General features: G+C 33.1%; 1 protein-coding gene across 1 annotated transcript in view; it reads right to left on the bottom strand.

Moving 5' to 3' along the window:
* CSPP1 (centrosome and spindle pole associated protein 1) overlaps positions 1-14,526 on the bottom strand; it is a gene marked incomplete at its 3' end in the record, with an annotated part of 93,727 nt that overhangs the window by 25,713 nt on the left and 53,488 nt on the right. Inside the window, 3 exon segments of the mRNA XM_084229470.1 lie at positions 1,539-1,651; positions 5,042-5,194; positions 13,773-13,920. Of these exon segments, the coding sequence (XP_084085596.1) occupies positions 1,539-1,651; positions 5,042-5,194; positions 13,773-13,920 (414 nt within the window).

The raw sequence follows: 14,526 nt of genomic DNA on the forward strand, positions 1-14,526 counted from the left end.
TATCCTTACTAGAAACCAGTATTTTAACATTCAATCATTCTTTATGTGAGGATCTCTTCTCTAGAATGCCTTTTCTTCTTTCATGTTATTATAAGCAATATACCACAGGGTCCTTCTCAGGTTCAGTAACTATGATCTTCAATCTGCTGCTGCCTGACTTGAGTGGCCAATATTCTTGGCACCTTTTGAGTCCACTCTCTAAGATTATTATCTCCATTATTTTGGTAGGACCTTAGGTCTTTTCACCCATTCCCACTGCCACTACCGTAGTAAGATAGCTCTGGTTTATAATCTTTTAAGTCCTCCAGCATTACATCCTAAACACTAATATCTGAAAAAGCTTCCTTTAAGAATATAGCCATTAGTTCACTGCCTAATTTAAGAGTCCACAATAATTATTATTAAAAGATGACATGTTTTGGATGGAGCTAGAAGGAATTATGCCCAGTAAAATAAGTCAGAAGAAAAAAGAAAAATATCAGATGGTTTCACTTACAGGAGGAATGCAGGGGAATCAAGTAAGACATCAGGGGGAAAAAATAATAACAATACAAAACAAAAACAGACAGACAATTATAAACCAGAGACATCATGCAGGGGAGGGGGAGGGAGAGGATTCAGAGGGAGGGAGAGGAGGGAGGAGCACAGAGGACTGTGGTGATGGTACACGGGTGAATTGGTGGAGGAAATTCTATGGAGATTACATCTGAGAAAAAAATAAAGCTATACTCCCCCCACCCCCCAGCAAAAAAAAGATAACATGTTTGAGTAGACTCTCTTTTTAAGAGGAACTTAAGAGGGAGGGGTTAGACTGATGATTTTAAATAACTTTTCTGTAGAAAAGTTTATTACTAGGTTTTGAGTAAAAAAGAGTAACACATGAGAATAAACAGAAGATTAACCAGACCATAGGATTAATCTACCCAGGAATACAGATATAAGCGTGAAGGGGAGGAGAAGCAAGGAGAAAAGAAATTTTGAGTCTCTTATGAGCAATCTTTCTTCCATCTCAGGTTCCATCTCTAGCATTCAGTACAAGGATGGAGTTCGGTAAGTAGGCATGCTTTATAAACACTGGCATCTCTACTATTTTAAGTGTTAATTGTTTACATATATAGAGAAAATAATTGCAAGATGTAATTACATCTAATGTTTATTTACAATCTATATATTACTGAGTCAAGACATCAAATACTTTTGGAAAAAAAATAATTTTCTACTAACATATAAACGTCTAGAAAAATTCATCCTATGCTTAATGGGTGATTATTTCAATAAATCTTTCAAAATTTAGCAACTTCAACATTTTAATATTAATAATGATTCCATAAAGTTAAAAAAAAAAATCAAGCTAACTTATATCCCCTTATTCCCTTTTAGATTTAAGTGAAATAATATGACTTTAGTACTACATAAAGCTTCATATTTATAAATTAGACATTTTATACAGTTGCATGACATTTTAAAATCTATTCTTTATACTGTGTAAATTTTTCCAACTGTAAAAATTTGAAACTGTGATCAAGTAAGGACTTCACCTGAAAACGAAGAAAATTTTTGTATAATTCTTGCTGTTTAATCTGAAGTTCAGTTGGAGGCTCACTAAATATATTTCCCCGAGCAAACGGTGAGCTCTGTGTTTGCATATGACCTTGAAAGAGAAATTTTATAAAAAACACTATTAGTAAATGCTAGGAAAATGTAAAGATTAAAGAATGAAGAGTTGGCTGATAAATTCATAGCTTGAAAAAATATGGTAAATACAAAATTCAAAGGTTAAAATCAGAAGAGTAAGTTTGAGATTAGAATTTGAAGACCAGATTAAAAGTAACAATAGAAAAATGGTGAAACAAAATAGTTAAAAAAATTATAACTTATATATATCAAGACATTAAAACTAATAGCCCAAAACAATTCTCATTGTGACAAAAGCTTTAAAATAAAATTTATGAAGAAGAAAAAAAGTACATGTTTAAGTTCTTATGTATGTACATATTCTTTTCTTAAGAATACTGCTTAGTTATATAATGTGTTATGTATATACAAATATAAAAATTTTTCTAAGGTTGTCTTAAAAAATTAGTAATTCCAAGTCTTTCATTCATGTTACTTCAAACCATAGAAAGTCAACTCTAAAATCATTTTTTATGATTTTAGAAATTAGTATGAGTCTTTTAATCACTGCAATAATTTCTATTTAAAAAGGTTACCATGGATACTATGGTGGTGGGAGTACTATGGGACTATACCTGAGTGCAAAAATCAAACACTGTACAAAAATGAACAATGATGTAAGAAAATAAATAAATTTAATAAAATTAAAAATAAAAAGGTTACCAAATCAATGGGATACAAACATAAGCAATAAAAATGGTATGTATTACCTATAAATAGTATTATATACTTTAGGGAAGAAAAAATTATTTCAGAAAAGCAACCTGAAAAATAACTATACCAATGAAATCTTTCTGAATGCAGAAAAAAATTAAAATTTAAATATTAAAATCACACAACTTTTTATTTCATTATGTAGCTACTGACTCTTCACAGTATCAATTTAAAGGATTTCTTTGTTCGTTTATATAGGTTGGTTGTTTTGCAGCGTTGCTGCCATTGTAGTCTATTTTGCCCTCACACTTAATTTATTAATGATCGAGTATATCAATAAAAAGTCAAATCAAAAAGTTTAAACATTACGATCGTGTGCTATGTTGGCGAAATTAGAGAAAATATATTATTAGAGATAGACGTAAGTTCTTTTAAAATAAATAGTGGGAACACTTGCTTTATATAAAGGAAATGGAACTCTATCTAGGCATCATAATAAGGCAAAAAATAACTTTTAAGTCAAATTAGTATGAACTTCATAAAAAATGGAAAGTAAAACAAAAAAAACAGAACATTAGGAAGGGCCTCAAAAATAGGTCGAATGAAGATGAAACATTAGATAATAAACCTTAAGTACATTATTGTAGAATTCAATTACAAATATATTTGAGGTCCCTTAAGTCCTTAAAAATATTAAATGCCACTAAGTATGTGCACGTACATGTGTTTATAAGCACATATTATCCATCCATACATAATACATAGCAACAAATTAGGTGAATTTGAATAGTTTCTCATATTCACAACATGTATGCAATTTTGATTCACATTAAAGGGAAATTTTCACATTTTATGATTTTATATGATGTCTTTAACTATAGCACCTTTGCACAAGACCAGGTCCACAACTCTGGCAGTGTATAGAAAGACTATAGACAACAAATTCTGGTATATATTGTCAAGTTTTGCTTTCTTGTGATAGGTTTATGAAAACTTTTGATTTTTCCAGTCTTTTTACTTGGTAATCAAAGCCAGATAATTAAAAGTGTTATTAGTAAGACAGAGCAAGTTCTAGGCTGAGGCAGAACTACAAACAACACTGGGTGTGGGAGAAAAGAGTAGACAAGCATTCTGTAGCACTGAGATCAATACAAACCACTAGGGCAAAAAGCAAATGAAAAATTAAAATGATAATCAGAAAGAAGCAAAAATTCTCTGTTAGCAGCTATACTACGAAAATGTTTTTCGATGTTCCCACTGCACACTGAATAATTACAGACTCAAAGTAAGTCAAAATAACAATTATATCAAAATCAAATCTTCTGATAGCAAAAATAAAAAGCAGATCCACTGAGTAAAAATCTACTGTGGATTAAAATAAGAAAGCATTTTCTTGTAATTGGAGTTTAAACAGGTTGCCCATGGTAAAAGAAAACCACGCATCTGAAATTCTCTAAAGGGCTGCAGAGAGGGCCTCCCCGGTGGCGCAGCGGTTGAGCGCTGGGTTGCGAAGCTGCCCGCGGCCTCTGAGGCGCCGGTTCGATCCCCAGCTGCTCCCCGGCCACCGGAGGAGGGTCCCACATGGCGCGCAGACCTCTCCTGCCGCCCGCTGCTCCCCTCAGCAGTGTACTTCGGTCCTTCTGCCTGCTCTGCTCCCCGCTCTGGCTCTGGTGAATTCTCTCACCCTCCCGCGCTTCTGACTGTACCCAGTGCTTGTATAAACAAAACAAACAAACAAATAAATAAATAAATAAAACATGCCTCTATAAAAAATAAAATAAAATAAATTAAAAAAAAAATAAAAAAAATAAAGGGCTGCAGAGATTAGTGCTACTATCAGAGGTTTGAAAGATGCAAAGGGCAGTAATTTTAATTAAAGCTCCCCATTAAATCTGCTTGTTTGGCTATAATAGAGTTAAAAATGTAATTTTTAAAAGATTATATAATACATCAGAGATACAATATAAAGTTCTATTCTAAAGAAAAATCAAAACTTTTGTAGAGTACAAAAGCGGAGTTTGTAGTGAACAGTTACTTTTACATGCACTGAAACACTGCAAAGTTTTTTAAATATATAACACTTTCATATGTACTTGATAGAGGAAGATGATGACTATTTTCCTGGCAAGTCATAAAGATATTGAATAATTTTCAACTTACAGAACTTTAAATCAAAGAGTATGCTGAGCAGCAAATCAAAATATATAGGTTTACGAAAGGGGGATATCATATATTTTTTTCTCCTTTCTTCACATTTGTAAATACTCTGATACCTGGGATACCACCAGATATCAAATTAACTTTTAATTACTTAATTTCTTTGTACAATGTGAGTTTAAAGGGAGGGCAAATGATTATGAAACCAGCAAAAAAATTAACTTCATTGTATAATTTATCACACCATCTAATAACTTTTCACTAAATCTAACTCATAGGCAACTAGTATATGTGAAAAGTCCATTTAATTTTAAGGTATGTACTCTTGCCAGCAAAATAAGTTACAGCAGCAGCTAAAATATACGTGAGTTACAAAGCTAAGAAAAAAATAGATGACATTAAAAAGCAAACCATATCTCCCTGTTCACTTCTTTCAAAATACAGTACATGCTTCCTGATTTAAAGTAACCAAATTCTCAAAAATCAAAATAAGAACTTTGTGAGAGAATAGAAATGTTAGTGAACAACAAAACATACAAAAAATGTGATTAAAAACCTGAGTTTTTATTTGTAGAATCTTCTAGGTTCTCAGCATTTGAAGTGGCTAAATTTTGGTCTAGGGAAACAACAGCCCTTTTATCTTCATATGTTCTTGCATCTGGGTTATGGTAGGCATCTATATTTTGTTTGTGCATCCTATTCAAATCAGCTGAGGGGAAAAATAAGCCATATATTTCAATAAATACATTTCTATAGCTAACATGCTTAATACATTTTCTTAAGGTAGGGAATCAGAGAAACAATACAGCAGAGCAGGACTAATTCAATGATATTCGTGGTTTCCTGAAAACAAAAATAATCCAAACTTAAAAGGTCTTTTTTAAGTCTTATAAAATTATAAAATTAGCTTAGGTCTTATAAAAAGGTCTTATAAAAAAGGTCTTATAAAATTAGCTCAAAATTAGCAGAGAAGAATATAAAGACTTTTGAAAAACCATAAAAATCATATTCATATTTCAAAACTTAGAAGCGCTTTAATATAAAACATAGCAACATTTCAAAATAAGTCACAGTGAAATTCACTCAAAATATCAATGTTCTTAATGAAAAAAGATTAACACACTTATCACAAGCACATAAACTGAAAGAGTAAACAAAAGTCTCCCTAAGAACAAACTCCAGGAACAGACAGCTTTGGTAGTTATTTCTACCAAATCTTCAAAGACCTATCCTACCCAAACACTTAAAAAAAAAAAAAAAAAATGAAGAGGATGGAAACCTTCCTAACACACTTCATGAGTTAACTGTACTCTGATACAAAATGCTAGAGGGCCTCCCTGGTGGCGCAAGGGGTTAAGACGCAATCTATGAAGCTGATCACAGCTACCTCAGCAAGAGTTTGATCCCCAGCCAGAGAGCTACCCACATAGCTCAGCAGACCTCTCCTGACTTGCCCACTGCCCCCCTCAGTATTTCAGTCAATCTGCCTGTTCTGCTCCCCACTCTGTCTCTGGTGGATCCTCTCACCACGTGCACCTCTGGCCTGTACCCCTGTTTTTGTATGCATAAATAAATAAATCTTTAAAAAAAAAAAACCTAAAAAGAATAGCACAGAGAAAGAAAACTATGGGCCAATATTTCTAATGAAGACAGAATCCTAGCAAACAGAATACAGTAACATATTAACAGAAAATGCCATCATGATCAGCAGGTTTCATTTCAGGGAGCAAGGCTGATTCAACATATGCTTATCAATCAGTATCATTCACCACATGAACCAAAAAGGAAGATGTCACATGATCACTTTAATAGATGCATAAAATGTATCTGACAAGATTCAACATCCATTTATGATAAAACTCTCAATAAAATGGGAATAACCACAACTTATTTCAACATAATAAGTCATATATGACCCAAAGTGAACATCATACTCACTGGTGAAAAACTGAAAGCATTTCTTCTAAGAAACAAGAAAAGGATACCCACTTTAACTACCATGGTTGAACATAGCATTAGAAGTCCTAGTGGAGCAATTAGGCAAGAAAAAGACTAAAAGGAATCAAAACTGGAAAAGATGAAGTGAAACCATCACTATTTGCAGGTGATATGATCACACAGAGAGAGAACACTAAATACTCCACTTAAAAGGCTAATTTAAACAATAAACCACTTCAACAAAAACTCAGGTTAATAAATCAATTTACAAAAATCAGTTGCCTTTCCTACATGTGAACAATGAATAGAAGAGGAAGAAATTGAGAAAACAATCCCATTTATAATTGAATCAAAAAGAATTAAGTATCTAAGGCTAAACTTAACACAGTTAAAGAGGAAAAGAACCTATACAGTGGAAATTATAAGACGGAGCTAAAAGAAATAGAAGATGACACAAAGAAACAGAAATATATTTGTTGTTCATGGACTGGAGGAATTAACATTGTTAAAATGGCCATCTTACCCAAAGCAATATACAGACTTAATGTAATTTCTATCAAAATTTCAATTGCATTTTTCAAAGAAAGAAAAATTCCTGTAATCCACATGGAACCACAAAAGATTCCAAATATTCAAAGCAATCCTGACAAAAAAGAGGAAGAATGGTGGCCTGAGACTTTGAGACGTCAACATATACTACAAAGCTATAATAATGAAACAGGATGGTTCTGGAAGAAAAACAGACACACAGACCAATGAAACACAACTGAGAGCTCAGAAATAAACCCACACTTATGGATAGTTAATCTATGATGACAAGCCAAGAACATACACTGTAGAAAGGAAAACCTCTTCAAAAAATCATTTTTGGAAGACTGGACAACCACATGCAGAAAAATGAAACTAGACCTCTATCTCACACCACACACACAAGTCAAAATGGATAAAACACTTGGATGTAGTAAGACCAGAAGCCATAAAATACAAAGAAGAAAACAGAGGCAAAATACCATATGGTATAAGGAAAACAAAGATAATATAAGCAGCAAAGACAGAAATTGTTACTAAAATAAAAAGACACCCTACCTATTAAGTGAGAGAAAATATTTGCACACCATATATCCAAAAAGGGGCTACATTCAAGATGTACAAAGAACTCATAGAAATCAACAAAAACAAATAATCCAATCAAAAAATGGGCAGAAAAACCAAACAGTCACTTCACCAAAGAAGACATACAAATAGCCAATAAGCACATGAAAAAATGTTCATCACTAATCAGCAGGAGAATGCTAATCAAAACCAGAATGAGGGCCTCCCCGGTGGCGCAGCGGTTGAGCACTGGGTTGCAAAGCTTCCCGCAGCCTCTGCAGCGACGGTTCGATCCCCGGCTGCTCCCCGGCCTCTGGAGGAGGGTCCCGCATGGTGCGCAGACCTCTCCTGCCGCCCGCTGCTCTCCTCAGCAGTGTACTTCGGTCCTTCTGCCTGCTCTGCTCCCCACTCTGGCTCTGGTGAATTCTCTCACCCTCCTGCGCTTCTGACTGTACCCAGTGCTTGTATAAATAAATAAAAATAAATCTTTAAAAAAAAAAAAACAGAATGAGATACCACCTCACACCCGTGAGAATGGCCCACATCAAAAAGCTCAGAAACAAGAGCTGGTAAGAATTACAATACATTTACAGAAAAAGACAAAGATGAGCTGAATTTAAAATGAAGCTTGGTTTTGTATTTTAGGTATACATAATCCACCAAACATTGGGTGCAGAGATGCAGAAAATAGGTTTGGAAGTGAAGTAGAGAGTTTTACAGGTTGTCAGGGACAAAGAGAGAGATCTGAAAATAGTCTGCCAAGGGTCTAAAGAAAAATGTAGAAGAGATGAGGTGAAAGAAAATAAGTGGAGGGAAGAGTATATGTAATTCTAAGAACACACAATATCAGAGATAGTCCTAGAATAAAGATCATGTTCACAGAAACAGATGACTTAACCTGTTTCATAAAACACATCTAACAAATATCAGTTGAAGTGAGGATAGTACCTCTGAGAATGCAAAGGACTTAAAGAAAGGAACTGTCAGCCCAGTTGAAAGAGAATAGAACTAAGTGAAAATCATTAGACATTAAAACATCCATTATTTTTGAAATCAGTTGAGTGGTGGGAGCTAGAAGTCATGTGGAATATAAAGCAATAAAAGGGTGGTAAGAAGTGGTAGCAACAAGCAAAGATGATTTTTCAATGCATTTTATATGAATTATTATAGGAAGTATATATAGCAAGGTCAATAAAGAGTTTTGTTTGCTTATTTGTGTTTAGACTACATAAGCTAAGTATGTTCAGGGGTGGCAAGGAACAAATGAGTAGAAAACAGAAAATGCAAGAAGGGACTACATGAAATCACTGAGAGAAATGATGATTACAAAATAATTATGAGGTGCCAAGGATTAGTTAGACAAGAACTGGCTAGGTGCTCCTGAAATCACCACCAAATCTTGGAATCTATCTCAACATGGGAGGTAAATGAAACCAAAGAACAGGAACGTTGAGGTCATGAACGTCATGAACTAATAGCTATGGTCCCTGAAAAATCATAAAAGTGAAGCAAAATAACTCTAACGGGAAATCAGTATTTCCTTGTCATTCAATTCAGTAGAAATGCATACAGCTAGTCTATATAAATAAGAAGCCACTATAAATAACAACACATACATTATTCTGAATTTTTCTATTACAAAAGTATATCAACTTCACTCCTTCCATATCAGGCCTAGAGCTCTTATTACCAAACTAGTGAGTGATTATAAAATGTAATCTTTTTGCTATTCATCTACTTAACACACAGTTGAAATAAATATCCACTTAAACTTCAAAACCAGCAACATGTTAAAATTTAGTGCTATGATTATAGTAGTGCTCTTATTAGAATACTAAATATATTTCTAGAAAAGGAAAATAAAGTTCAACAGAGTACATAATTATTATTTACAATTTATGACAAATTAAGCAATCAAAACAGACCCATATTACTTTTTATTGGGAAAAATTGATCACTCCTAGTCTATTTTTCCATGGGGTTGTAAATACCTGGTTTGAAATCAGATAAATATGAAAACAGAAAAAGGCACATTGGTCCATGTGCGAAAAATGTCACTGAAAAGAAGCCTTATTTCAAGTATAAATCATCAAGTCATTTAATATAAAATTGCTAGCAATACAAGGATAGTCCTTCACTAAATCATCTAGTGCTATAAATCAATGTTACCTCAATTAAAAAAAAAAGTCACACACAAAAAAATAAAACAAAGAATATTCCTACAATGGACACAATAATGAGAAAATGTCACAGATTTATAAGTGAGAAAATAATGCCATACCCTTAACAATTTATCAGAACAGGACTAAACTGACACCTACAGGTACAAACTATATAAATAGTACTTAATTTTTTATTCCTTATATCATGAATTTTATTTTTTATATATGCTAAATAATTCAAAATTAACTTTACATTTTAGTTGCTTTTTGTACTCTGGTGACAATTAGAAAATGTTTTAAAGAAAATGGCTGAGATATGTTAAGTATTATAACAGGCCCAGGATTATTCAGCAATTCATGGCTGACATACAAACTCTTAGGATGAGTCAACTTCTAAGAGGACAGAGTTGGGAAACCCTGGTGCTACTGGAAACAGATATTCAACACTAAAATAATTTAAAAATATTCACTTACTTATAAAGATTACATTCTCTAACACAAAAATCTAATTGGAGCTTCACAAACTAAATCTTAAAAGCACTGAAACTTAAAAGCACTGAAATAATAAAAAAAATAATGAATAAACCTTTAGATAGGCTGGATTGAAAAAAAAGAAAAAAAATCACAAATATCAAGAATGAAAGGAGTCATCACTAAAGAATCTGCAGACATTAAAAGAATAAACATTATGAATAACTTCATGTTGGTAAATTTAAAAATTTAGATGAAATGGATAAATTAGAAGTGATTCAAAGCACCAAAGCTCACACAAGAAGATATAAACTGTCTTTTTTTTATACATTAAGGAAACTGAATTCATAGTTTGAAACTATCCCCAAAAGATAATTCCCATCCCAGATAGCTCAACTAGAGAACTCTACCAATAAAAGAGGAAAATTCCCAACTCATGTTGTCAAACCAGTATTATCCTGTTACCAAACAACAACATTAAAAGGAAAGAAAAACAGACAAATTACCCCTGAGAGCCCAGATGCAAAAATTCCTACTAAAATATTAGCAAATCAAATTCTACAACACTTAAAAAAAGTTAATACAGTAAGAACAAATCGGGTTTAAATGAGGAAGCAAGATTATTCAGCATCCAAAATCAAATAAGATATATCACATAAAATAAGGGTAAACATTCAATTTTTTAAATTTGTTTGTAATAAAACATCAAAGATAAAACACGAGCAATCAGAATACCCTACAGCCAAATTAAGTCAGCCAACACAACTATAGAGTTCACATGGTCTCTGTCATCATATGAAGTAAACTAGAGCACTACACTTTACTACATATTTCAATATAATAGTTATGCACTTTCCCTTTCTAAAATATAACAGCCACCCCCAAAAATAAAAATGCTCATGAAGTTTTGAAGTAACTGCTTTGAAAATACCAGTTGAAAAATTTCCAATCCTGAACAGCCAAAGCAATTCTGAGAAAAAAGTAAAAGAATAGAGGTTTTATGTTCCCAAATTTCAAAATATACTACAAAGCTAACATAATCAAATTAGTATGGAACTGTAATAAATATAGACCAATAAAACAGAATTGAGAGCACACAAAAGTATCCCACATTTTTATGGACAGTTATTTTATAATAAAGGAACCAAGAGCATAAAGTGGAGAACAGAAAGTCTCTTCAACAATTGGCACTGGGAAAACTGGACAGTCACATGCTAAAGAACAAAGCTAGACTACTATTGAACACCGTGTACCTGCACAAATTTAATTCAAAATGAGTTAAAGACTTCAGTGTAAGACCTGAAACCATAAATACACAGAAGAGGAAACCATAAATACAGGCAATACACTCCACAATAATATACTCAATAATGTCTCTGGGGACTTGACTACAATGGAAAAGGAAATAAAAGCAAAAATAAACAAATGGGACTGTATAAAATGAAAAAGCTTCAGCACCATGAAAGAAACTATTATCAAAATGAAAAGATAGCATCCTACTGGATGGGAGAAAATATGTACACATAATATATCTGATAGGGGGTTAATATCTAAGATTTAAAAAGAACTCACAGAACTCAACAACAAAAAAGACAAGTAACCCAATTAAAAAATGGGCAGGTCTAAACAGACATTTCTCCAATAAAGACACAGAGATGGCCAATAGGAACATGAAAAAAAATTCTCATTGTCACTTATCAGGAAAATGCAAATCAAAACAATAATGAGGTATCACCCTCATATCTATGAGAACAGCCCATAGCAAAATGAACAGAAACAAGTGAAGATGTAGAGAAAAAGGAACCCTCATATACTGTTGGTGAGACTGTAAACTGATCCAGCCAATACAGAAAATAGTATGAAGCTTTCTCAAAATATTAAAAATAAACCTGCCAAATGGTCCAGCAACCCCATCATTAGGTCATCTATTCAAGGAATGTAAAAACACTAATTCAAAAACATATATGAACTCCTATGATCACTGAAGCACTATCTGCAATACGAAGACATGGAATCAATCTAAGTGCCCAACAATGATTCAAGAAGGAAATGTGGTACAAAATATAATGGAATACTATTCAGCTATAAAAAAGAAAGATGAAATCTTGCCATTTGCGCCAACATTGATGGAGCTGGAGAGGATTATGCCAAGAGAAATGTCAGAAGGAGAAAGACAAATATGGTATGATTTTGTTTAGAAGCAGAATGTAAATGAGCAAGTAAAGGAACAGACAAAACCAAACCAAAACAAACCCCTGTCATCTGACTAGAAAACTGAGGTTACTAGAATGTGGAAAGGAGGCAAAGGATAGAGGAGTCCAATTAACTGTGATGAAGAGTTCTGGTACTTTGGTGACAGGCATGGTGTTGGTAACATGCAATTGAAGAGGTGTGACTCTGTTCTCGTAAAACATAAGGTGTTGCAAGCCAATGATTTTCTAATATATTTTCAAATAAACATTTAACTTAAGAAATGTGCTTCTCTTTATCACCTAAAATTACCTCATTCTTTAACAGAATATAATCTAGTGATCTCACAAAACTGTAAGGAAAATATGAGGTGAACATAGGAAAGGAACAAATTCTTTGGAAAGAATAATCTTAAGAGGACCTCAAAAATGTCTTTTTAAAAAAGCAATCATCATACAAACACACTAACTCAAAAAAACACATGCACTGCTGTGTTCACTGCAGCATTATTTACTATAGCCAAGATACGGAAAAGACCTAAGTACCCTATGGCAGAAAGCTGGATAAAGATGTGGCACATAAGCATAACGTAATACTACTCAACTATGAAAAATAAAAAAAAAACAACAAATTCTTGCCGCTCTACAATCTTGAGGTTATTATGCTAAGTGAAATAAGTCAGATGACAAAGATGAGTAGATTTCACTTATGTGGAAGAAAAATAAAGCAAATGAACAGACAAAACAAAAAAAATCTCAGATAAAGAGAACAAAGTGATTACCAGATGGGAAGGGAGATTAGGGTTGGGTGAAATAGGTAAGGGCAATGAACTGTAGGTGGTGGATGGAAACCAGACTTTTGGTGGTGACCATAATGCAGTATATACAGATGCTGACCTATAATGCTGCACACTTAAAACTTATATAATGTTATAAACCAATGTTACTTCAATAAAAATCTTAAAAATAAAAAAATAAAGTCACACTTAAGGAAGAATCAAAGGCATAATGCATAAGAATTCCAGTATATTACAATACCCAAATAAATCTATGACTCAACTACCCATACAAGAATGTGTAATACCCTAAAGAACAACATGAAATCTACAATTTTAGCAATGAGAGTTGTTAAAAAAATTAACACATTTCTGATGACTAGCTTGTCAGCTAACATGATTTATTTCTCTGCAATTATTATCATCAAAGAATGGAAAATCCATACTAAAGATAATGTTTTTTTTAAAATAATAAATTTTATTTTTATATTCCCCATACAATTGCAGCCCCCTCATTCTGAAAGATAATGTTTTAAAGACAAAAAGCTTCCAAACTTCTTTACAAGCTATGATTCCTACTCCCTTCTACTGCAATCTTCTAAAAGTTTAAAAATAATTCAGCTTAATTTAAAAACAAACGATCAATGAAAATATCATACTTATCAGATTTCCTTTTGCATCCCTGAGAGGAGCACCACCTCCACCTTTTCCCCAGGGATTGTAACTTCTCATTTCAGCTTCTAATTTAGCTTCATATTCTTCTTTTTCTTCACGTTCTTTCTTTCTTCTTTCTTCTCTTTCCCGAATCTTGACAACATGAGAAACATCTGTAAGTGCTGACTAGTATTCTGATATAAAAAGTTTTAATATCAGATTTTATTTTTCTTACGAGAGAAAAAACTGAAGGTTTTTTTCAGTAAGCCTTCCTATTAAGTTTTGAAACACAAAGATGAGGAAGAATCAGTTTTAAGACAATCTGTGGATGGAATATATAGTTATTGCTCACTTAAATCATGCCACTGTTGTTCTTTCCAGGCACTCATGTCCTTTGAACTAACCAAACTTCCTTCTCACCCCCTCCCAATTCTACCTAATCCATTCCCTCCTGAGCCTCATCAGTTCCACAGACACCAATAGGATCATCTGTCCTTTCATTGGCTCTGTCCAGTTACAAACTGCTCCTACACCTCACCAGACCTACTCTACCTGAACCAACTCCATCCCCAGAATTCAGAGATTAAAGGTTTAGGATCCTTCAGGAAATGCTGGTTACTTTGAGTATAACCCTAAGAAATGATATAAAACAATTACATTATAATTATCAAGCAGAACCATGGGGCTGTCTTCCAAAAATATATGGATAATTGACTATATTTTGGCAAGTTACTTTTAAGTACCACTTCAGCAAAGCCA

Source organism: Talpa europaea (genome assembly GCF_964194135.1).
Source record: "Talpa europaea genome assembly, chromosome: 3".
NCBI lineage: Eukaryota > Metazoa > Chordata > Mammalia > Eulipotyphla > Talpidae > Talpa > Talpa europaea.